General features: G+C 37.2%; 6 protein-coding genes across 13 annotated transcripts in view; 3 read left to right on the top strand and 3 right to left on the bottom strand.

The window, feature by feature from the left end:
* Hecw (Hecw ubiquitin protein ligase) overlaps positions 1-8,357 on the top strand; it is an 84,212-nt gene extending 75,855 nt beyond the window's left edge. For all 7 annotated transcript variants that reach the window (XM_066295879.1, XM_066295878.1, XM_066295882.1 and 4 more), the window contains 5 exons: positions 2,778-3,005; positions 3,175-3,441; positions 4,180-4,477; positions 4,533-4,783; positions 4,835-8,357. In XM_066295879.1, coding sequence (XP_066151976.1) covers positions 2,778-3,005; positions 3,175-3,441; positions 4,180-4,477; positions 4,533-4,783; positions 4,835-5,093 — 1,303 coding nt within the window. In that variant the 3' untranslated portion in view covers positions 5,094-8,357. The remainder of the gene's footprint in view (positions 1-2,777; positions 3,006-3,174; positions 3,442-4,179; positions 4,478-4,532; positions 4,784-4,834) is intronic.
* LOC136346603 (uncharacterized) lies at positions 8,172-11,132 on the bottom strand. Its single transcript, XM_066295918.1, has 3 exons — positions 10,958-11,132; positions 8,832-9,352; positions 8,172-8,546 (listed from the first exon to the last, which is right to left on the bottom strand). Coding segments are annotated over exons 1-3 (660 nt in total). The 5' UTR covers positions 10,959-11,132; the 3' UTR covers positions 8,172-8,408.
* On the bottom strand, positions 9,608-10,960 carry LOC136346597 (tubulin delta chain-like). Its single transcript, XM_066295911.1, has one exon. The coding sequence runs from the start codon at positions 10,923-10,925 to the stop codon at positions 9,672-9,674; it is 1,254 nt and encodes a 417-aa protein (XP_066152008.1). The 5' UTR covers positions 10,926-10,960; the 3' UTR covers positions 9,608-9,671.
* A 2,130-nt stretch (positions 11,133-13,262) lies between the features above and the next one.
* Positions 13,263-18,032, top strand: LOC136346626 (uncharacterized). The gene is made up of 2 exons (XM_066295937.1): positions 13,263-13,661; positions 17,732-18,032. The coding sequence occupies exons 1-2, from the start codon at positions 13,263-13,265 to the stop codon at positions 18,014-18,016; spliced, it is 684 nt and encodes a 227-aa protein (XP_066152034.1). The 3' UTR covers positions 18,017-18,032.
* Positions 18,033-18,131: 99 nt separating this feature from the next.
* LOC136346606 (HIG1 domain family member 2A, mitochondrial) lies at positions 18,132-21,357 on the bottom strand. Its single transcript, XM_066295922.1, has 2 exons — positions 21,080-21,357; positions 18,132-18,368 (listed from the first exon to the last, which is right to left on the bottom strand). The coding sequence occupies exons 1-2, from the start codon at positions 21,234-21,236 to the stop codon at positions 18,205-18,207; spliced, it is 321 nt and encodes a 106-aa protein (XP_066152019.1). The 5' UTR covers positions 21,237-21,357; the 3' UTR covers positions 18,132-18,204.
* Positions 21,358-22,714: 1,357 nt separating this feature from the next.
* LOC136346598 (death-associated protein kinase related-like) overlaps positions 22,715-23,499 on the top strand; it is a 118,004-nt gene continuing 117,219 nt past the window's right edge. For both annotated transcript variants that reach the window (XM_066295913.1, XM_066295912.1), the window contains exon 1: positions 22,715-23,185. In XM_066295913.1, the coding sequence (XP_066152010.1) occupies positions 23,064-23,185 (122 nt within the window). In that variant the 5' untranslated portion in view covers positions 22,715-23,063. The remainder of the gene's footprint in view (positions 23,186-23,499) is intronic.

Here is a 23,499-nt window from a genome sequence, read left to right as displayed (position 1 = left end):
AATTTCACAAATGGTACAGAGACTTTGAAGAAGACCGAGAAGGAGTTCAAGAAGAACAGCGCCCCTGACGATCGTCACCATCTACCGATGAAAGCCACGTCAAGGAAAACGAAGATTCTACAGTCCAAAATCGTTCATTGACAATCAGAGACCTTGCTGATGCCACGATTGATATCGATTTGGATCGACCCTCACCATTTTACGAGATATTTTGTGTCACAAACGCGTTAAACCTCGATTGGTTCCGAAAACCCCCAAATTTTTGGAAAAAGCTTCGCATTCAAACCTGTCAAACAACGATTTCTGACTACCAGGACGGTATGAAACACACCATTACGGAAGATGAGACTTGGATCTGTGCACGCTATCCGGGAAACAACCAACCAGTCGAACAAATATCGTGCCAAAGGTGCCAAAAACCGAAGGAACCTCGCCAAAATCGTGGAAAAATCAAGATCGTATTGACAGTTTTTTCTCGATTATCGCGGTTTCGTGCATTGTGAATTTCTTCCGCCGGGCCATGCTAACAAGGAATATTACTTGAACGTTATGCGTCGTTTGCGTGAAGCCATTCGCCTCGAGGGGCCACAATTACGGGCAGACAATTCTCGATTTTTGCACCACGATAATGCGCACCGCATTGGTTCTTCGAGAACGTTTTGCCAAAAACTCCACCCATACCGTTTTACAAATCCGGCGCATTCGCCCGATTTAGCACCGTTCGACTTCTAGCCGTGAAAGAGATACATCAACGAATCGAAGAAAGCATTGAAGGCCGTCCCGGAAAAAAAACTTCGCGGACCCTTTCGAGAATTAGAAAAAACGGAGGCATAGGTGCATTGTGTCGGACGAGGAAACGACGGAATTTATCTCAGAGGATAAATAAAGACTTTTTATTGTGCAAATAAACTCACCTTAATTTGTTATCACAGTAATATACGTGGCGTAAAAGCGTGACCGCATAATCACGACTCATGAGATTCACACCCGTGGCAAACCCGTCGCTTTGCTCCTCGTTATGCGTCTTGGACTAATGTGGCATGGACTTAATTAAACAATTCTATTGCCGCATTGCTTGGGCAATCAATCAAGGGAAAGGCTTTGCCATTCTTGAGCAAAAAAAAAAAAAAACTATGTCCAAAACCCTCGGTGCAGTCTCACGTCTATTTCCTCACACGTCCAAATGAGCGGGTCCGAGCGGACTTTTCAGCGCTTGGTGCGGGGCCAAGCGATAAATTAAAATTTAATTAAGTCGACGGAACTGCGCACTATTTAGGAAATAAAGAAAGGCGAAATTGGAAGCCTCAAACTTTGATTTATCCCCGGTGTTATTATAACAGATACTGTAGCTGTAAACTGAATCCCCTAATTCACGCATTACTTTGAAATATCAAGAAGTTGCACTGTTGCAGAACAATAATTATTCCATGTCAACATTATTCATGAGAGCTAGATTCGTTCTAATAGAGGCAAACTAATTTACGAACTGTCAGGAACATCCGCAATGAAGAAACGAGTACCGTTCTAACACTTTTTACGAGTTAATCGTGCACTTATTAGACGGTACAATCAATGCACTCCAAATGAGACGCGTTCGTTTTTGAACCATTTTGAACTAGTTGGTACCTATCTGGTTCAGGGCACTGGTTCTGATTGGCCGTTTGATACGTAGATTATCGAAAAATGGTGATTTCCCTTAGACCTTCGACACTGACTGTTCCGTCGAGAACCCCAACTGCTCGCCAATTGCCGCATGCGTGAAGTAGGGCGCTTCGAAACAATATCAACAAAATGGCTACTGGATGTCATTAAATTAGTTCTGGTGACCGCATTGAATTTTCATATGCTTTAGTACCGTCTTCGAATGCTCTTATCGCTAATCCGGAACCTTCTCGCTACTAATTATCATAAGCGGGTGAACCAAATACGTCCCAGAATGGTTTTTTTAACAATGTACTGGAACAAGATCCAAAAGTGAAAGATGCACGTTATGTTCTACATATTCTCCTAATTTAAGATTAAATTTTTCCAATCGTATTCGATGCGGTTATCGTACAAAGAAGCGGGGCGTGTTTTTGCAATCAATTGTGCACAAGACCTTCAACAACTGCATCGTCGTCGAATAGTTCTCCTCCCAGTGCCTCATTCAACGGGCCAAAATGTGATAATCACATGGGGATGTGTCTAGACCGTAGAGAAGGTGTTCCAATATTAGCCAGTGAACTTGTCCCTAGTCAAATTGCGTGTGTGTGTGTTGATGGGCATTGTCGTGAATCAGAATTTCGTCTCAGCCAGTGCTCACAATGGTAAGCTGCGTTAACGTTCATGGAGAAATTCGATGTACAAACGCCCTTTGACATCCCGAAAGACACACTGGTCTGATGGCGGCGAGCACGGGGCTCGTCCTTCCCAAAATTTCTTATACCATTCATACGTTTGGGTTCTCTTTACGCTGGCCTCTCCGCACTGCGCTTTAAGTCTTTGAAAGGTTTCCGCCGATTTTTTACCTTCGCATGTAAGCACTTCTACAATAACGCGTTGTGCAACCTGAGGGCGTACTTTGTGCTCACTCTTGGTGATGCCGACTAAAAACGCCACCTTCGGAGAATAAGCAGTGTGAACGTGGTCTTGTGTGATATCTCTATCTATAACCTTCAGACGCACGAGCTCTTTCCCGATGCCCTACTAGCCACACGAGAGGAATTCCGTTTCGTATTTGATTCACCCTAGCATTAACTTATGACATTACAAGTTGATAAGCGTCTTCGTTGTTTCAGCCTGTTCGAGCAGGAGATTATGTCATATGTTCCAGCCATGGAAACGAGAACAGCTAGCAGTAATGGCCGAAGTCCCCGGGGGTCTCCCCAACCTTCTCCCATCGCCTCACCAGGCATGGGTAGGCATCGAGTACCCGCTCCGCACAAGAGGGATTTTGAGGCCAAGTTGCGTAATTTCTACAGGAAGCTGGAGAGCAAAGGGTATGGGCAGGGACCCGGGAAGTTTAAGTAAGTTTACATTAAGATTTCGACTGTTATGTGTAATGCGGATACCATAAAAAAAAACTCTTGCCCGGTTGTAATGAAAATCTAAATAATTAACCTAAACCTGATTTAACAAAAATGACCCTACTTTGTTAAAAAATATATATATAAAACCGTGCCGTTTCTGTTCTAGGTTGCACATCCGAAGGGATCATCTCTTGGAAGACGCCTTCCGCCGGATCATGTCTGCCAATAAAAAGGAGCTCCAGAAAGGAAAATTGTGCATCGTGTGGGATAACGAGGAAGGTCTCGACTATGGTGGCCCGTCACGGGAATTTTTCTTCCTGTTATCCAGGGAACTGTTTAACCCCTACTACGGTCTCTTCGAATATTCCGCCAACGATACCTACACAGTCCAGATCTCGCCCATGTCCGCCTTTGTCGATAATTATCACGACTGGTAAGTTTTCATTCGTTTATTTTATTGCCTGATCTCTTAATTAAATTCCTTACGAAAAAAAACGTAAAGTGAAGGCAAAGTACTCGTTTCAGCTGCGTAAATGGCACTTCGCTGCACGCTTGTAGCAAAGTCCTTAGTAAATGGCACGAAACAGTTTACAAGGTTCCATATTTACGGTTTTGGAAACGATTGGCAAAAACGAATTTCCATGAACCCCCGAGAATACCTTTGAATTCAATGAAAAACCGTGTGGAGATCAGGAGATGTTTCCGTCACCTACAAAAATGCTGCGCGAGCTCTCGAGTAATATGCCTAAAGCGCGACCATCAATCTGTGTCTCGATCTTTAACACCTACGTGAAACTCGAGCTAATTTTGTGGTTTCATAGCAATTAATCTCCTGATAAGACTGCGATTCCTATTACGATTTGGCCCTTAACTCGCCAGAAATAAAAATAATTACGTTCTCCTCGAATCTGGGAAACTGAACATACTCATTGATGATCCCAGTTTTAAAAACTATTAGGTGAGTGTCACGGGCATTGTCACAAAATTGTACGAGCGTTCACGGAGAAAGGCACATGAAATTTTGTCGAACTACCGTGAATATTTTTCCTACATGTGAAATCATCTGCACTAACTCCTCGATTTGAGAACACAATCCTTAATGTGATACATGTTCCCTTTCACTGCATACTTTTTAAAACAGCGTAGGTATCAATTTCCCTTCTTTTTTTAGGTTCCGATTTAGTGGGAGGGTGCTGGGTCTCGCCCTTGTCCACCAGTACCTCTTAGACGCATTCTTCACACGACCCTTTTACAAGGCTTTGCTCAGACTCCCGGTAGCACTGTCTGATTTGGAAAGTCTAGACTTCGAATTCCACCAGTCGCTGCAATGGATCAAGGAGCACGATGTGTCGGTGCAGGGTGAGCTGGAGCTCACCTTCGCCGTAACCGAGGAGGTTTTTGGGCAAGTTAAGGAAAGAGAATTAAAACCTGGTGGCCGAAACGTGCCGGTAACCGAGAAGAACAAAAAGGTAAAAGTTTTTGAATGATTTATCTTATTGAATGTAATAAAATTGGATTGCATAGGAATATTTGGAGAGGATAGTGAGATGGCGACTGGAGCGTGGAGTCGCTGGTCAGACAGAATCTCTAGTAAGGGGTTTCTATGAAGTCGTGGACCCGCGATTGGTTAGTGTTTTCGACGCCCGTGAGCTGGAGTTAGTGATAGCCGGCACTGCTGAGATTGATCTGACTGATTGGAGAAGTAACACGGAGTACCGCGGAGGGTACCACGACCAACATCCGGTGGTTGTGTGGTTCTGGCAGGCCATTGAGAGGTAATACACGTAAGTTTATTTTAATTTGTCTAAAACTTCTGTTCCTCTCAGATTTACCAACGAACAAAGGCTGCGCCTGCTTCAGTTCGTCACTGGCACCTCCAGTATACCCTTTGAAGGCTTCGCGGCATTGAGAGGCTCCATCGGCTCCAGGAAATTTTGCATCGAAAAGTGGGGTAAACCAAACAGCCTCCCTCGCGCGCACACGTGTTTTAATCGGTTAGATTTGCCGCCGTATCCCACGTTTGAAGTGCTGTATGAAAAGCTGTTGTTAGCCGTGGAAGAGACTAATACGTTTGGAATTGAATAGAGCACAACAGGGCGCTAGGGAATCGATTCTGTGGAGGAATTTCGGGGTTTTATCGAGCCTCTTTTTGGAAGTTTGCAGAGATAATAGTTGCAAGCGCTTGTAGAAAAGTTATTATGGCTCGGCGCCTCTTGTCGGCCCCGTTACGACCCTTAGAGCATTTCAAACAATTTCTCTAAGTCACTTTTCTAGTAGAAATGTGGAGTTCGATTTTTTTCCTAAATAGAGACCACATTCATTTTCGTTATCGGAAACGCTTGGAAATATCTGAAAGAGAGAAAATATTTCTAAGACCAGTTGTATGCCTCAGATTTAAACTCGGGATTGAATCCTCAGTTTGAAGCTATTTGGTAGCTCGGGTAATAACGGCCTCCAGTTTAACTGCAAGGGAAAAAAGTCTTTCGTTTTCTTTAATCTCTAGTTTTACCAATTTTAAGCCTTCGTCCACCGTTTTAAGATTGCCAATGAAATAAACCATCCATTACTGACCTGTCTCTTAAATATAAGAATTCATAAATTGTCACTGTTCAAATGTAAGCTGAGATCTTGCCAAGTCGCTTTATCAACTGTTATAATCGCCGGCACCATGCTCCGAGAGTTGCCATGTGTTGTATCTACTACCTATGAATACAGAGTAACGCTTTTAGTGAACCCAAACAATTCAATAGTATCCTACAGCAGGTTAGATAAGATCTGAAAGGGCGCGCTGTATTATCATCAAACAATGGAAACTGTTCGTTCAAGCCTTATGATGTCTTCGTTGTATACAAATTTCCAAAACGAACGAATCAAGTCATTTATGTAAATTCATTAAAACATTGAATTAAATCCCCTAGATCGACAATACAAAAGCAATGAATTTAGAATGTTTCGAATGAAGCGACACGAAATCATCAGGTTAAACACTTCAAGGAATGGCCGCTTTTAAACGTCTAGGGATCTCAATCTTATTTTTATGAAAAATGGTCTTAATAAACATTTAATAAATTACAAATAATTGGAGCATTCGGACGCGCCCAGTCGCTTCGGGAGGGACGTGAATCCTGAACTTTTCGAAGCGCTACAGGTTAACTGTCAAATGCATAGCGCGTTAAAGCGTATAGCTTGTATAGCTATGTGTGAGCTGATTCATTTGACATTTCAAGAGTTTGAGTCAAAAAAGCGGGTGTTGACTTAAGCGCATGTGTCAAACTTATAAACAAAAAAAAGCATCACACGTTTAATACGGCGTACTGCGATACCGTTCAAATAAGTTGGGACCGTTTCAACTAATCAATCAGAGTTACGCGTGCGCTTCAAGGGTTTGAACCTGCCAGATCCCGTATCTGTGGAGCCGGCTTAAGTAGCGTGAAGAAGTGCTTCAATAAAAAATCGCCCCCCGAGCTCTATAAATAGTTATAATGGTTATTGTTGAAGTAGAGCAGGCGACAAGCAATGCCGACGTGCTAGTTTATGTATTATCGGAACAACACTTCACTCGACGCCAAATTCAATAGTCATCTGAGTGTGAGTACAAATTGCTTCTAGGTTTAAAGTTTTCCTACCATCTAAAATCCATGGACCAAAAACATTTCAGTTATCGTTGATGGAGAGCATCCCCCATAAATATGAATGTAAAAATGACTAAACGTAACGCGATTCGATTTGACTAAAAATTTTCAACGTTTTGGTATTTCCGGAATCGGGTGTTTAAAAAAAAATCCAGTGTGATTAGGAACGACACTTTGAGCGTGCGCGCACATTCAAGTGTCGTTTCGGAATTTGAACTTCAGTGGTCCCAAATTTAACTTTACATTTAGTTACACTTTCTTCTTGAAAAATCAGTTTTTAAATTAGTTTCTTCACCTAATCCCTTATATGTTCAGTGCAACAAAAAATCGCATCATATTCCCATGTGCCAAAGGCTCCACCAGACTTTGTAAAGCGTATCTACTTTACGAAATTCCTCACACATCCCTAGCACAAACTGTAGAGTACTTAAAAAAGTACAGTAGAGAAATATTCAATTTAATTGAAAACTTATTTTTCTATTTATATAAAGTAGCAGTGCGTCCCAAATAAATTAATATTTAAATTATTTGGGCATCGTTTGTTCCTGTTTGAGGTGTGTATAGCGCGCTAAAGCCAGTATTGTTGTCTCGGATTTTGAATTGGGTACTCTTTGTCAATTATAATACGTGAGCTGGAAACTTCATAACACCAAACTCGCACCCAATGACTCATTACCAAATAATAATTACTCTATCCTATATGTATATTATTTACTCGTCTGTATATAAAGGGTTATCATTAAAAAAAACCTCCAGGTGTTGAAATGTTAAAGGCATATATTGGATAAATTCATCCGTTTCTTTTGCCAGTCAGGAGGTTCGTGGATTCAGCGCCTAATGCAACGTTTTCTTTAATGATTATCCATTAGGAAAACCTTATTTATTTATTTGTGATACAGGGTTGTACAAAAGCGTGTTGTTTTTCTCATTTATTCCGTAGCACTGTTCCGGCATTGCTATATTTCGACACTTTGTTAATTTTGCCCTATTTTATCTGCTTTATAAATCAGACGATAAAAGTTAACGACAAACGCAACTTCTTTGTTCATACTTGTAAGTGTTTGTTTCTATTGTAAACGATTATTTATTGGGTAGTTATTATAACTTATTGGAAATTATTATTGACGATATTCTTCGTGTTTTATATAAATTGTTGTCTAAAGAACTTTCACTTTCGAAGTGAAAGTGTAGGTTTAAAGGCTTCTATACACATTTATGACAGCTTAATAATCGATCAGCAGATATCTCAAAGGCGATCAATTTCATGTTTGAAATTGAAAATTGATTCACAAGAGCCACAAGCCGCCGTTTTAGTCAGTAATAAAATGTTTCCCTTTTGTGAGAATCTGGCCAAAAAAGGATTTACACTTGAGTGAATCGGCTCGAACTCTTCCCGGAATATCATGATAGCCTGCTAGTTATTTATTTTGCTGTGTATTTATATAGTTACCAATGATAATAATAATATATTAGCTAATAACGCCTTGTCCATCGTTAGGTAAAAGGAGAAATGTGATTAAATAAATTCTAGTCAATAATTAAGTTTATATTTGTCAAATGCGGCTGAGTTACATCCGACATTAATTAACCATAATTTTTTAACTCACTTAGCGTAACGCGAAATACCGCCAACCATGTTTGTTTTTCTTCCGCACAAGTCTAAGAATATGTTTTTTTACGTAACATTCCAAAATAAAGCGTTCTCTTTAAACCATTATTGGCTTGTTTCCTTCCAACTTCAGTAGACATTTTTTTTAACCTGTGAATATCACGACGTGTGGTCATAACTCGTGGCTGAAGCGGTGCTATGTGACGATGCAAATTCCTGCAGTTTCGTACTGTCACTGTCTGATGACGACTCTAGCAACCTGTCGGGTATTGACAGCGGATTTATTTCTGATCCTCCCTAAGTAAAGAGAAAATACCACGTAGTTACAGTTTAAACATGTAATGATGACCAAATCTGACGATCATGAGTTGATAGAAAAATAAATCAGTTAGTGACTGCTCCTATTACAAAACTTGATCAAAAGGCGTTCAGTTTGCCAAATTACAAGTGCCCAATCTAGGGCTTGCAAAGTTGTATCTCATTTGGCATTTATTTGACTGAAGAGGTTAACAGAGATTAAAACCTGTGACTCAGAAGAATTCTAAAAACATTACGTCTTTACAAGAGATAAATAATACTTACTGATTTCTTTAATAAGTCACCAAAATTCTGCAGCCCGTTCAAATAACTTTCAACATCTTGCTTGTCTTCTGTCTGCAGCTGTTTGGCCAAGTTCACTAAATTCTGGTACACAAAAAATCCAGTTCGTTCAGGAAGTTCGATTCTGGGCTTCCCTTGGCAAATTTTCGACAAATATATATAGGCCGCACTTAATTCGATATCGCTGCCTTCCGCCCTTTTTTCATACAGGGAAATATATTTCAAAACTCTGGGTATAATACCTTCAACTGAACCTTGATGCTGAGGGCTTAATTTGACAAGAACGTCAATCCAAACTTTTAGGTCGTCAGAGGCATTTTTCCTCTTGTGTAACCATTTTGATTGGGCCTGATTCTTGTAATAGTCAACCATCTTTCTTATTTCATCCATAGGTTTGGACGGTAGGGCGTGGTAAAATGCGTTCAGGTTTGAGTCTCCATATTTGCGCAGGGCTATCAAAAATTTTCGTTTGTCCTTTACGGTCCAATCGCAAGGGGCCGCCACTAAAAATAAGAAATTTTAATAGGCTAGAGAAGAAAACTCCTACAGGGTCCGTAATAATGTTCTGGGAAGTATAACTTTCTGGAACAAAACTGCCAAGCTATATTTTTATTCAATGATATACAAGAAAATATGATAGCTCAGGATATATTTGACTGATTTTTAAAATTATACTTAGCTCAAAAGAAATATCATTTCATCAAAAATATCAACTTTTTTCAAAGTTTCAGTTTTATAAGCATTCTAAACGACGTTTCTATTCTCAATAACGAACTTTATTTGTAAAAAGATTGATAAAGTAAAGTTAAAATATTAGAGAGTTTATTGCACATTCTTATAATTATTTAACACATTTTCCATTTGTTGAAAGGCTTCTAAAAAGTCTTCTTCATTGACCCCATAGTTCTTATAATGATGGAGGAACGCTCCATGTGAAAAAGTTGTCCAAGCATCCCCTACAACACAATCCAACGATCTCACAATACCACTACTATTGAATATGTAGGTCAAAAATTTCTGGTAATTCAGAAACTGCTCATTCCTGTGGTACACTTTAAAGCACTCATCTTTTGGCAACCATGATACTGAATCCCTCTCCCTGCACTCTCTCAATCGTTTTAAATCTGCTTTTGGAATAGGCTCTACACTATGGCACATCAAAGCACTACTTATTATTTTAGGTTTAGGCTGTTTAGGGTTCCGACCGACAACTTCGAACTGTGATGGTCTCAATAATTGATTCACTAAAGTACTCCACTGAGGACTTGTTTCAAATTTCCAATTTTGGCTTTGACCATTTGGTTCGGATTTAAGTTGCAAAAACTTCAATAGCGGCATAGCAGTTAGGTTACTAATTAAGGTCACTGGATCTAAATCTTTGGTAAATTTAAATGAAGACACTAATTGCTGAGCTATTAAATTGTTAATGTTAGCAGTGGAAACCTCAGCGAGTCCTAAGGTGTACTTGCAACTATGCATCAACCTCTCATTTTCAAATAAAATTGTTGAATCAGCCACATTGTATAACTTTGCTAAATTTAAAAGGCAGTTATATGCTTGTACTGAGATTTCTCCTTTAACATAAGGAAGTACTGCACAGTTGATAATGGTCTTTTTTGGGTACTCAAAACGAAGCTGCTCTATAATAGAACTACCCACACCAGAGCCTGTGCCCCCTCCTACCCCATATAAACATAAAAAACTAGTCAGGAAATCTGACTTTTCAATGTCCTGTCGAAGATATTCTAACACATCACTCATGAGCAATTTGCTGTTCTCCATGTAACCACAGGCCCAGTTATTAGCAGAACCTCCAATTGTCTTGGCAACAATGCTTTTAAACGTAAACGAGGAATTGATGGTAGATGTAACTTTCTGTTCAGTGTCGACAAGTATTGATCGAGGTTCCAATCTGAATTTTTCATCAACATTAAACCACCTATAAAGATATTGCAAACACGACGTTGAGTGGGAATTTGACAAGCCCTTCAGTTTAATATCCTCGTCCAAAACGGAGTACAAGGCTTGGCCGATTTGGTTGCCGCACTGGCCCAATTGCAATGTGAGGATACTCATCAGGAATACGTTTTAAAACGATTAATACATACTTATTCACTCTAGTAACAAAGTAGTAGAATGCCCTTACTCCAGTACAGTCCTTATGGCCATTTTTTAGTGTTTAAAAACTTAGTCGATATCCAAAAGTACACAATTTTTATACGAAAGTATAGATTTTAACGACATAAACAAACTTACATAACCTCACATTTTAGGCATTGCCAGAAGTGACGCTGACAATGCATACTATACAATACAGTAACGACGTCACGTGACTATATAGTTTCACGCTTATCCGATTTAGGTATTTTAACGTGAATATGGGTTCTTTTCTTGACGCAATTTCATAACTTGTCAAAATCGCAGGGTTTTGGGGATCATTTTTTGCTCTCCAAGTTGATTCGATTTTTGTGGACACCCTATAGAAAACATCAGATAAAGCTTGGCAGCATACTAAAATACTGCCCTTCTGCATTGTAGTAACAGAGAGTTAAAAAATATCTTTCCGTATGTCAACAATTTACAATTTTGTATCTATCACCTTCAACATTCCATCGAATATATCTTGAAAACTATTAATTCTAAGCTAGCCAACGTATCAACAAACTCGTATTAAAATTGAACGTAGAACCCAAAAATGCAACAATATAGAGGATGTTCCGTTTAAAATGAGCAAGGAAGGGTCGACGTCCGGTATAACCGGAAGTATGACGTCATTGAAAATAATTTACACGAGGTCGCCCTAGGGTTCTTACCAAATTACTAAGTTTTCATAACTTTGCTATTCATAGTTGTACCAAAACGTCTAATGAGGGTTCCCTTGGGACGTCTTATTCAATGAATATGGAAATCGCATAACCAATTATGTTATGATTTTCAATATTGTAATATGAAGGAAGCGACACAAATGAACACATGCACGTCGTTATGCCTATTGAATGCTAGTCGGTAAAAGTTATCTTACTTAATACTGCGATCGGAGTGATTGGCATTTAACGTGTTAAGAATAATTTTTCCTCCTATTCATTATGAACGATCTTCGAATTAGGGACACTTTCTAAAGTCGTACATACAGTAATGGGCAAAAGTATGCAAAACAAATGATTTTTAGAGACGATTTTTTACTTTGCGCACTCTATTAAAATTCCAGTTTAGCTATAAAACTACATGATGGTTATTAAGTCAAAATTCAAACGTTTACCTTTATACTTTCTTTACTTCGAAAAATAAAAATTAACCAATCGGCAATTGAGGAACAAAGGTATTTAAACAAATCAGACACTTTTGAGTATAAAAACACCAACAACAACAAAGAAATCTAGACTTAAAAATAAAATTGCAAAACAACCCTGACAATTGGACAATATTAACCCCACTGTGCCTGGCAAGACAGAACAGGCAATCACGGTTCCAGACCGCAGCAGAAAGACCAAACGATGATCCATAGCCTGTTTCTTTTAGGAAATAGAGATTATTTATATATATTCATCCTTATTTGAGAAATTTTTAGTGATAATTAATTGTTTCAAGTGATCCCACATTCGAATTTCTTGTCTATATACTATTATCCATTACTGTTCATGTAACAAACGACAAATAGTGCCATGATTAAATATGAATAGCCCAATATTAACGTCGATATAATTCGCAGTAACATAGATAATAAAACCAAATTTGATGATATCTCTCACGAACAAACTTTTCTATTCATTTCGATAATTGACCTAATAAAGCCCTGCGGAGGCAATTCACATGCGAGTGTCATTTATTAACATGACACGTTTAAATGTAGCTCGGGCTGAATTTAACCCTTACTTAGCAAAGAGCAGAAATATTATTGCCGGTTTTTTGGAGGCCTCGGTAGTAAACGACAATTTAAAGATAAAGTTAATGAATTTCGCTAGCAAACATAGAAAGATTTCCAATGCCATCTTGTATTTCTCCATTGTGCTGAATTTCGTAACTATAATTTATTGTACAAGAGGCAAATTCACCGTAATCTCAAATCCGAACTACTTTAAGAGTGACGTAGTTACACTGGTAAGCATAATAAGCGACATCTTATTGGCTCTAATCAATATTTTGGGAATTTGGCCTCTCATCGGGAACGATTTTTTCCTTGAAATGATCACTTTTCTGTCTTTGAGAAATCGCTCCATGGCCGGTAAAGATAGCAATGCCGGAAACGCCATATATTCTCGAAAATGGTTAAAGAACACTGTACAATTATTATTGTGCACAGTCCCTCTTATCCCCATAAGTATCGAAATTTACTTACTAGGAAATTCATTGGGATGGGAATCTTACCAATACTTCTGTGGGCGACACGTTTGGTATTTTGTAATGCACCTAATGATGTTCACATTTATATGTCTGCAACTGCGAATAAAGGACAGCTTCGTGATCCTGAACGATTATCTGGATAAAATGACTAAGTCGTCTGAAGCTTCTTCAGTAGCACACATTGAGATTAGCGATATTCTATTAAATTGCAAGCCTGAGAAAGCAGCATTAATGAGATTGCAACACTTTCAAGCAATTACCAACCATCACAACAATATGTGTAACATTTTGGATAAATTTAATAGTATTTCGAAAGCATTTCTTGTAACGTCCATGGTGTGCATCACGAGTAATTTATTGTTCAACTTTACTGCTATCATGCTTTACGCTGTGAAGCGAGTTGTTCTAGGTGGTTTTGACGCATTGCTCTTAGTTATGGTAACTCATACTATATTCACCATTACCTCAGTGGTAAGTATAATAGCATATAATATAAGATTGTGCAGTACACTGTCATGACCCTAACTTTAAGTTTAAACCCCGAAGCGCGCAGCACTGAAGAACGTAAGACGTGGGGCATAAGTACTTCAAAAGGGCGGTGTGTACCAGATGATTCTAAATAAGTGGCACTAGCAAATATCTTGAAATTGAGAAGATCTGCAAGAAAATGTTCGAATATTTGTTTTTCATTTGCAGGGGCTCAACTTTTCATGCTGTCAGTTTTTTTTTTCGGAAAATGCTAGAAAATACCACATAATAATTTCAAAATAGAATTGTCACGTGCCTCGAACAGCAGGGGCACCATTTCGAACATTTGTTTGCAGTTTAAATTTACTGCATAACAAATAAAATTGCTCAAATACCTTAATGAAGTGTTTATTTTGAATTTAGTATTATTATGAATTTTATCACGTTCAGCTTAAAATTTTTCAACTAAACATTTTTACTGTCAACAAAGAATTCGAATCTTCAAAAAAAATTGATGTTCTATTTGAAAAAACAAAGTTGACCCCAAAAGGCAGGTAAAGGTGATATTGGGAAAAAATAGCAGCATAAAAAGTTGAGCAGCCAAAGCCCCGGAAAAAAACTTTATTCGAACATTTGCTCTTTGTAAATCGTCTCAATATCAAAATATTTGCTAATTCCATATATCTAGAATCGCCCGGTATGTATACGATTTCTCCGTTATCGAATTTGATAAAATTGCATTAAGATTATCTAAGCATAAGGAAAATCTGACACACAAAAAGAGAGCATGTTCTGAAACGTAACATCGACAATTACTTCATTTAACACTTGTTTCCATGGCAACTGAAAGTGATCGATGGGTTGCCATAGAGACAACGTCGACATCGTACGATTACAAATCATTTATCCTAAAGTTCTAGGCAAAAAGAATCGAAAACGTATTTCACAGTGATTCAAGACATCCAATTACGATTTTTTTAAAGGTAATAATGGGAAAAAATTACTTACATATCTACTTACTTTATTAAAGCAGGAATTACTGTTATACCTCTTGATTTCTGACTCGTTGTACTAGCAGTTTGTAGCATATTTCAAGTTTAAATATTTACAAGCTATCAACAAGTTTCTCATGTTAAGTGCAGGAGGGGTGGGATTGACATAGGTGCTGATCTGACAAGGTACGGTCCATACTGAGTAGAACTTGTCGCCAAAACACAAGCCTGGAAAGGTGAATGGCGCCGTTAAGACTTTTTAACAAGCTTTGAACTTAAAAGCAGCATGCGCAGGGGCGTCAAGTGTTAAAATTTGAACGCAATGCGTGCTGCAAGCGGAACAATATATATTTTTGTTTGAATTTGTGACTCCGGCTGAGGATGGCCTACCGGAAGATTACTAAGGCGGGTAATCCACAGAGAATTAGTGAATTGCCCATTCTTCGTGATGAGCGAAGAAGAACCAGAAGGAATTCACGCAGAGTATAAACTGATTGATCCCCCAGAGGCGCAACAGTACAGTATATACAGTAGGGTTTTTTTGTTATTTCTGAACATACCGTGTTATTACCCTATATTCAATAAAAAAAAAACACTATGCGGCTTTGGAATGCAACTAATTTTCGCACAGAATTTCTTGGAAAAGTGGGATTTCTTTCGTTACAGGAATTACATATCCGCTGTTTTAATTCTTCCACGTTTTGAACGGTAAACGGGTTTTAACGAACGCCGGCTGCTAAGACTAAATTAAAGAAATATGCATTTTCGTTGAAAGTTTTACTGCCACACCACATTTACGTTTTATTATGGTACACATGCAAGTCCATCAATTTATTTAACAAATTTCCTACTGTTCTTTATTTACGTTTTTAATAATAAAGAAAAACGTGCTCCTGAAGCTGCGCTAACAGAAAATTTTAAAATTCGCAATTTTTAGTAACCTCTGATCATGCAGGTTCTCGTACTATTTGGTTCTAAAGGTTTCAGGGAAAATCACACCTGAACAACGTCTACCAGTCATTAATACAAAATAGAGGTATTTCAATCTAATGGCAAAAGGAAACTTTTCTCATTAGCTAGCTTTATCCTCTCTGGCATCAGGAGCGCTATGACCATGACCAAACTTTCTTCTTACTATAACAGCGCTACAGTACAATCGGCAGCGAGCGTCATGGCCCGTATTGGACAGAGGCCGGAAAATTCAAAAATTCTGTACAAACAAAGAAATAAGCCAGGAAACGATAATATTCCTACAGCTTTAAAATTTCTTAGTTTCGCCGTACGGTACAAAAAGACAAGAAGATTTTTACAAGTCTGCCTCATAGTATCTCACGTATACTCTTATATTTACAGTGCAAGTGGCAAACTAACCATTTTCAGACACACGAAAGAAGTGAGGAGCAAAGCGGTAACGTTTGTGATCTTCTTAGATGACTTCATTTTCGTGTTTGTCAATATGTTTGGAATAGTCGTTGTAAGTTACGCGGCAAACTTTGTGAAACTCTTTGAACAGATTTTGATCGACATTAAGCCCATCTCAATGGTCAAGCAAAGACGAAACTTTTACCAATTGTACACCATCCTGTTGTGTCTTTTATCAATAACTACGGTCGGCACTGAACTATACTTCCATCAAAGACGTTTCGATTGGGACAAGAACAACGTGTACGTGCATAAATGCGTCTGCTTTTTGGGCGTTACATTCACAGTATGTAACATTTCGGTACTGATGGATAAAGCCAAAGAGAAATTTACATTGTTTAACGACCACCTAAAGTATATTTTCAACGAAAAACTGCATTCAGATTTCAAATCTAATCGAAGAAAATTGAGAGACCTCCAAAGTTATCACGACAACCTCTGCAATCTCCTGCATAGACTAAATGAGTATTCAAAGACATTTATTGTGATTATAGGCACGTGTGTGTGCATTGATATTATTCAAAATGTTACTGTCGTCATAGAGCAAGGTGTGATCGATAAGGTTGTTAACGGAGTTAGCTTAAAAAAGATTAGTCTGATTTTGCAGCCTTTGTATATTTTGACGTCATTGGTAAGTGTTTGGTGAGCTAGTGGAGTTAACTGTAAACTAGTAAATTAATTACGTCGCTATTGAATATATACGCTATCGTTCAATCTAACAGGATGCTCTCATGATTTGGAAAATTAAGGTCCATTATGGCTTTAAAGCTTTGGGTTCAATTAACTCGTTTCGACTCTTACATCTCGTTAGTTCCAATCATCTAAAGTCAATGAAACGTACGAAAAAATCTAGATTTAGGGGATATTAAAATCATAACGGAGAAGCACAAGTTGAAGTTATGTGAATAGGAGACTGTAGGTATTGTGTGGTATAGAGATTTTGAAACAACCGAAAAAGGTCTAGTAACGAGGTATTTTCGCCTGGAAAAATAAGAGTTAGTTTCGCACATGGGCGACGCATTAACTAGGACTAAATGATGGTCAAATTTGGAAAATATTCAAATGACTAATATGTAATCTGCAATAGTAACCTTTACGCTCAACTAATCTTGTGCAACAAGTGTTTTTTATATGAGTCTTCAATTTACATTTATGACTAAAATAATACCGTCGATTATACCGTGCATTCAAATGGTAGTAATTACTAGGTTGCTTAAAAACTGAGTGACGATTAACAGAAAGCTCAATAGGACTTTATTACATTTAATCGTGTTGAATAAGAAATTCGCAAAAAAGAAAACGATCAAAAAACATTTTTCTTTCAAAAATTGTTCCGACACGAGCTGGCAGACCAATCCGCGACAGTGGGAATAATAATGTAATTTTTATTGCGTTAATGTTAAAAGAACTGCTTCGGTTGCAACCCACAATTTGATATCTAATATTTTAATAATAATTACACAGTCGAGTTCCAGCTTAATTTATAATATCAAATAATAACTACAATTTGTCTCAGTTGCATTTGCTTTGCCAATATCAACATTTTAAAACTATCAAACCACAGTTTTGCCACCCGAAAGCAATTCAAGTAGTTCTCAATGTACTGAACGATTAGATTAGCGGTCATGTCGTGAGCCTTAAGGGCACTTTGATTTTTAGGGCCAAGCTGCTGTGACAGCTTTCGTAGGAGAACGCCTAGAAGACGAGGGAAGGCGAACTTCCAGGATTTGTTATACTTTTCTCAATAAACTCAATCGGAAATTGAAGAGCGAAAACGATCACTTAATATTCAAAGAAGTGAAGTTTCTGCTGGACCAAAGCAAATCGAGAAAAATAAGCCTACATGCTGGAGGGTTTTTCAAACTGAATTGGGGCATTCTCGGATCGATCACGTCAACTGTTGCTACTTATTCTATTGTTATTATTCAGTTTTTACTGAAATAATTCATAATATTGTAGTATTGGAAGTAATTTAACTTTTTAAATAGCTCGGAATATCTAGGATTCAAAAGTTCTAAACACACCATACATCATTACGCAATATTTTGCAAAATACTAGTATTTTATATAACATTTAATTGAGACTAAACATATGTATGTACACACCTAACATTGAGCCCAATATAAACGGCTCACTTTCTATTATTGGCACTATACATATAGCCACCAACAATGGCTACAACGGTAAAAAACTGAGCTCCTACTCTAGTTCGCATCATATATTGTGACATTTGTACTCTTCCTTGTCTGAAACTCCACAGCCCGTAGCCTAACGCTGCAGTAGTTGCTGCTGCACCTGCACAGGGAACAAATACTTAACCGTTTAAACAAGACGAGAATTTAATGTAATACATTAATGTGAAAACCTGGAACCAATTAAATATACGTAGGTCATACAGTACAAAAACCGAAGCACGTTATAAACCACGTAATTTCATTGCCAACACTCACGTTCAAAATAGGAAGTTTTCGACGAGGAATTTATCTCTAGATAAACAATAATTATATGGATGAACTGTAACTAATACTTAGATCTAGGGATAACCTGCCCGCTAACGTTTAATAATATATTTAAACTTAAGATAAAGGTAAAATATGAAAATGTTAACAACAACGTTGGCAACGAGGCACAACGCCACCAAATTCGTCGCATATTCGTTCTTTTTTATATTAGACCTTTCCCATTCAGCCGTTTTTTTTTGTTGTGACCATTGTGTTTACTTAACTGGAGAAATACAGATAGGGCGCTTGTTTTTTAAGATTTTTTTCTAGAAAATTGCTGCGTCGTCTGATTTGCAAAGTACTTTTTTTAATACTTTTTAACCGTGAAGTAGTGGCGGCTTAAAATACACGTATCAAACGTCTGTTCTACAGTGTGGAGATCGGTAACATCATCTGTCCCAAAAAAACGCTTGTTAATTTATAGAAATACGGTTTGTATGAACTTAAAAAGCTGTGAAAATTCCGAAAAAAAGGCAACATGAAAAGTCGCGTTTTATCTAAAAATTATTGTTGGTAATTTTTTGATAGCGTTCAACGAGAAATATTCTAGAAGTTAATGCAAAGGCCAATGAGTTAAATAACTTTTTTTCAAAATTTGAGCAAAATCGGTCGAGTAGTTTTCAAGTTATCGTGTGCTGCGTGCGAAATTTCGGATTCCGAGAAAAACGCGTTAAAGTTATGGAGAGAGAAACGCCAAATGAAAGCGTTGAAGCTTTCATTGGTGCTTTGCGAATGACTTTCTAAACACCTTTGAAGCAGATCTTCCCTTGAGAAGTCCTCATATGTCGGCAAAATCTTAATTTGCATATATTGGTGAAGAGGAAGTGGGTGGTAGTACTCTTCCGGTCCAAGCGTCTCTATTACTTACGTGCTCCTGCCGACCTGATGCCATAGCACCTTCAGCAAGGAATAATACAAAATGAAGCCTGAAATCAGTTTTACAATTTTCCTGGAATATTCTTGAGATGCTTTCCTACCATTTCAGGAAAAAAAAAAGCTCAAAAGTATTTTCCTATATGTATCTCCCCCTGAAGTATCATCCAATTTCTCGTCGTATTCTATCAAAGTTTTTGTTTTATTGGCGATTTCTTTACAACAAACTGTTTTTTGTTTGAATACACAAACTAATGTGAATATACTCTATGTTTGTTATTAGTGTTTTTTGATATGCCAAAACAGTTAAACAAGCTGTATAAAGAGCTTGTTGCTTCATTGATATAGTATTTTGAACAGGAAAAAAATAGCAACGATTTTTTATTGCCCCTAGAGGTCTCCAAAAAAATATATTTACCATTCTTATTAAAGTGCACAGACTGTATATCCAGTTTGTTATTTGTACCAAGTAATGGTAGCATAAGAAACACTAATTTAATCATGCAACCTCCAACATTGTTAAATTTTAGCATTATGATGTGCATCGGTTTTTGTACTAGGCCTATTCAATGAGTAAGTTGTTAATCTGGGAATCAACCAGGCTTTTTTTCAAATGTCATAATACTACTGATAAGATCAAATAATTCTATTAAAATTGCGTTGATTAATTATTTGTGGTGAGATATACTTTGCGTTCATTCAGTTCTTTCATCAGAGAGAGGGTAATTTTTTGAAATTGCCGATAATTTTAGTTTTGTGAACTTGTAAAACTGGTGTATGTGTTATCAAAATCATAGGAGGAGAGAAGCAAATTTAATAAATATGGATAGAAGGCAGTTGCTATTGTGCAAAATGAAAATTTTGACATAATTAAAAAAACTCAAGAGGATATTTCCTCCTGAAAATTTAAAAAACTAAGGCAAATCTCCAATTAAATCCTTACATAGTACCCTATATGAAATATTAGTAAATTTTTTTAGATAAATTCAAAAATACAAAAAGTTTTATAAAAATATATACTAGGACTTATTTAATAAGAATCTGCTGAATACAAGATCACAGGTATAACGGCAATTTTGTAAACTCCCATCAAGTATATTAGGAATGTAATGGACCTGATACAACCCGCGATCATTTATAGCAAGCAAATTTGCCTGTCCCTTGAATTTTCATATTAAAAAAAATGTATTGAAATTGGCATATACTTTGAAGTTAATTCCTCATCATTAATTGGCATGTGACCCGACATGCTGTAATTTTCTTAATATGGACATTCAGTAATTAGAACATTTGAATTTCAAAGGGGTCAAAGTATGAGCCAAGGTGTGAAAATTTATTATCAAGGTTATGTTTTATAAAAATGAAAGTATATTAAAAAAATTATTAAGAAAATACTCATATGGTAAATGATATTAATCTTAGAGATATGGTTTTTTTATATGCAAACAGCTTTATGCTAAATCTCCTAAATTAACAGGTCTTCCAACCATAAAACTTAATATTGTACCTCCTGAAGAACAACATACCTAAACTTTAATTTAAATAACATGCAGCTGGATTGCTTTACTTCAAGCAACTTAACATGATATTAATCGAATTATAATAGAGCAAATTGGTTCACAAAATTCTTACCGATTGGCACTAAAGGGTTTTCTTTACATTTTCTAATCAACTTTTCCGTTTTTGTCTCTTGAGGTAGGTCTTGATTCATTTCTTTGTGAAGACTTAGCCAATCAAATTGTGCTAAGTCTTCCTCAGTAAGTTCTATAGAAGCCTCATTTAAAGACATTTTGTTAAAAATAGTGACTAAGTTATTGTACTATTTCGTTAAATATTAAGGGATTCAAATAAATTAAAACGAAATTAATTTTGTTAACAATAACATAACCAAAAAAACGGCTTTGCTATGTGTCAACGTCAAAACTGTCAAATTAAAATGAGGGTTTTCTATTTCTGAACTTCATTTACAGTAAATTAAGTCTTGTTATACTTGTTATAGCGGAAGATTTTTTTATTATAAATTTGAGTGTGTTGTCCAATGTAGTATGTTCAAACTTAACGTCGCAGTGTGATGAACTTGTTGTCTTAAGTTTTGCGATAAACAAGGTAATTAAGTAAATCTTTTTTGTTAAGAATATCAACAACTGCATTGTTTTTTATTTATAAGATGTCAGTTTTGTTTAAATTTTAACTACCAACTTCACGTAAACTTAAAAATTAATATCTGATTCTGTAAGACAAGGCACAGATCGGAATTCAAAAGTCCTCTTGACAATTGGGTATTGCTTACAAATCTATGGTCTTTATTTCAACACTGTCAACAATTGTCACAAGAGAAAAACTAATCCTATTTCATGAACTGGTCCAGAAAACCTTATTTTTTTTTGCACTCAAAATTCGCCATCTGTCACCCGTAACTAGAAACATAAGCAAAACGAAAACGCTCATTAGTGCATTAAATTAGAATCTACTACAATAGAGAACACAAAAAGCGTTTTCCTTTTGCGCGTGGTTCTTATTACGATTGACAGATGGCGAATTCAGGCATTTGTACCACTGCGAACTTAATGCAGCTATGACCGACTTTTTGGACCGTCCTTGTTTTATTGTAACGTTTGATAATGTATTAGGTTGGACTAGATAGCTTTCGCCGGCAATATTGCCGCCCCGATGCGGGTTTCCGATATTATCAACTACCACGATATAACTACATATATAATAGCTGATTAAAGAGAAATGCCATTTTTGTCAATTTCCTAAATCCAAACATACATTTTTTCCGGTACATTTTTGTCAATTTTGACGTAGTCCGATATTTAAAGAAAAAATTTGGCCAACGAAATACCTCTTTTTTTCCAAGGATATTATTGTGCTGAGATACTGTGCTTGATAAACAGATGTTTGGTAAAAAATTTATTTGCTAATGTACGGTAAATTGTTACTTTCCGCTTTTAAATGCATGCAAAAAAGTGCGTATCTCGGTTACAAAAAAAAAATTATATTTCGACACTGATTATGTAATTTATATTTTTATTGTCAAATTAAAATTATAAAACATATACTACTTTTCACATTTGTTAGATAAATAATTATTAATGCATTTAGTGCGGCGAAGTAATATTCTCTGACACCTAAATGAGGAAGTAAAGGCACTCTTTCGCAAAAATATGCAGAAATCTTGCCTAAACCGGCAACGTTGTACAGTCAAAGAACGGAGGACTGGAGAGAGAACCACTCCGAGGATTTTGTTTCTTTTCAATCTGTCAGTCAGTCGTATGTAGGCAGGAACGCAGCAGGCCAGTGCTTCGGGTAGTTCGGCTTGAATGTGTTTCATGTTTTCATTGATAATTTTCATTTTCCGCTTTTAAATCCGATCAGTAAGTAACCATGTAAATTGCGCCCTTTCGAACCTCACATTGCACATCGTTTGCCGTTGAAAAAGTGTCCCCCGAAAAGACGTTACAACATAACCTTCGAAAGGAACACGGACGGGTGACAGCAGGCAGCTGTTTTCGTTTCCCAAAACCAGGTAGACTTCCGTTGTTGGCACCGTCCTTGAAGTTTTGATAGTTGTGTCCCGGTGTGTATTCGATTCAGTGCCTGTTTTGGACCCAAAATGCTGGATTACAAGACGTCCAACGACGGGCTGTTGCAGCTGGAGCGCGACGTTCTGGACAGCGTTGTCCAAAAGTCAAACATACAGGAGGTTTACGAGGTCGATAAAACTCCACTTGGCAGGTGAGTTTTGCTTTATTTTTTTTTCACAAATTTGTGGTCTCAGTCTTCATTGTACCTGTTTATCCAGCCTCCATAAGCCTGAAAGGGGTTAAAATCGGGGTTCCAAACCAGGTTAAAAAGACCTGTAATAAGTAGGCATACATATTAAAGTAGGTGAAATTTACCCTTTGAATATTTACCTGTCGTTTGTGCTCTACGTTATTTTTGGTTTTTGCTGTCGTTTTTGCTACTGACTCTAATCTCTATCCCTTGTTATAATCATTTGTTTAATAACTTACTTGCCAGTGCCAGCGACTTAGATACTGTCCCTTAGA

The sequence above is a fragment of the Euwallacea fornicatus genome, chromosome 23 (assembly GCF_040115645.1).
Source record: "Euwallacea fornicatus isolate EFF26 chromosome 23, ASM4011564v1, whole genome shotgun sequence".
In the NCBI taxonomy this organism is placed as follows: Eukaryota; Metazoa; Arthropoda; class Insecta; order Coleoptera; family Curculionidae; genus Euwallacea; species Euwallacea fornicatus.
The sequence above is the reverse complement of the archived record's forward strand: the minus strand, read 5'-3'. Positions and strand labels throughout refer to the sequence as shown.

Bases quoted from the DNA above. Each gene is read 5' to 3' on its own strand.
- LOC136346597 (XM_066295911.1), bottom strand. From the start codon at position 10,925: ATGAGTATCCTCACATTGCAATTGGGCCAGTGCGGCAACCAAATCGGC.
- LOC136346606 (XM_066295922.1), bottom strand. From the start codon at position 21,236: ATGTCTTTAAATGAGGCTTCTATAGAACTTACTGAGGAAGACTTAGCA. The intron at 18,369-21,079 runs GTAAGAATTTTG...TTCCCTGTGCAG, and splicing joins AAACCCTTTAGTGCCAATCG to GTGCAGCAGCAACTACTGCA.
- LOC136346603 (XM_066295918.1), bottom strand. The intron at 8,547-8,831 runs GTAAGTATTATT...CTCTTTACTTAG, and splicing joins GTGACTTATTAAAGAAATCA to GGAGGATCAGAAATAAATCC.
- LOC136346626 (XM_066295937.1), top strand. From the start codon at position 13,263: ATGTTCACATTTATATGTCTGCAACTGCGAATAAAGGACAGCTTCGTG. The intron at 13,662-17,731 runs GTAAGTATAATA...TTTGATTTTTAG, and splicing joins TATTCACCATTACCTCAGTG to GGCCAAGCTGCTGTGACAGC.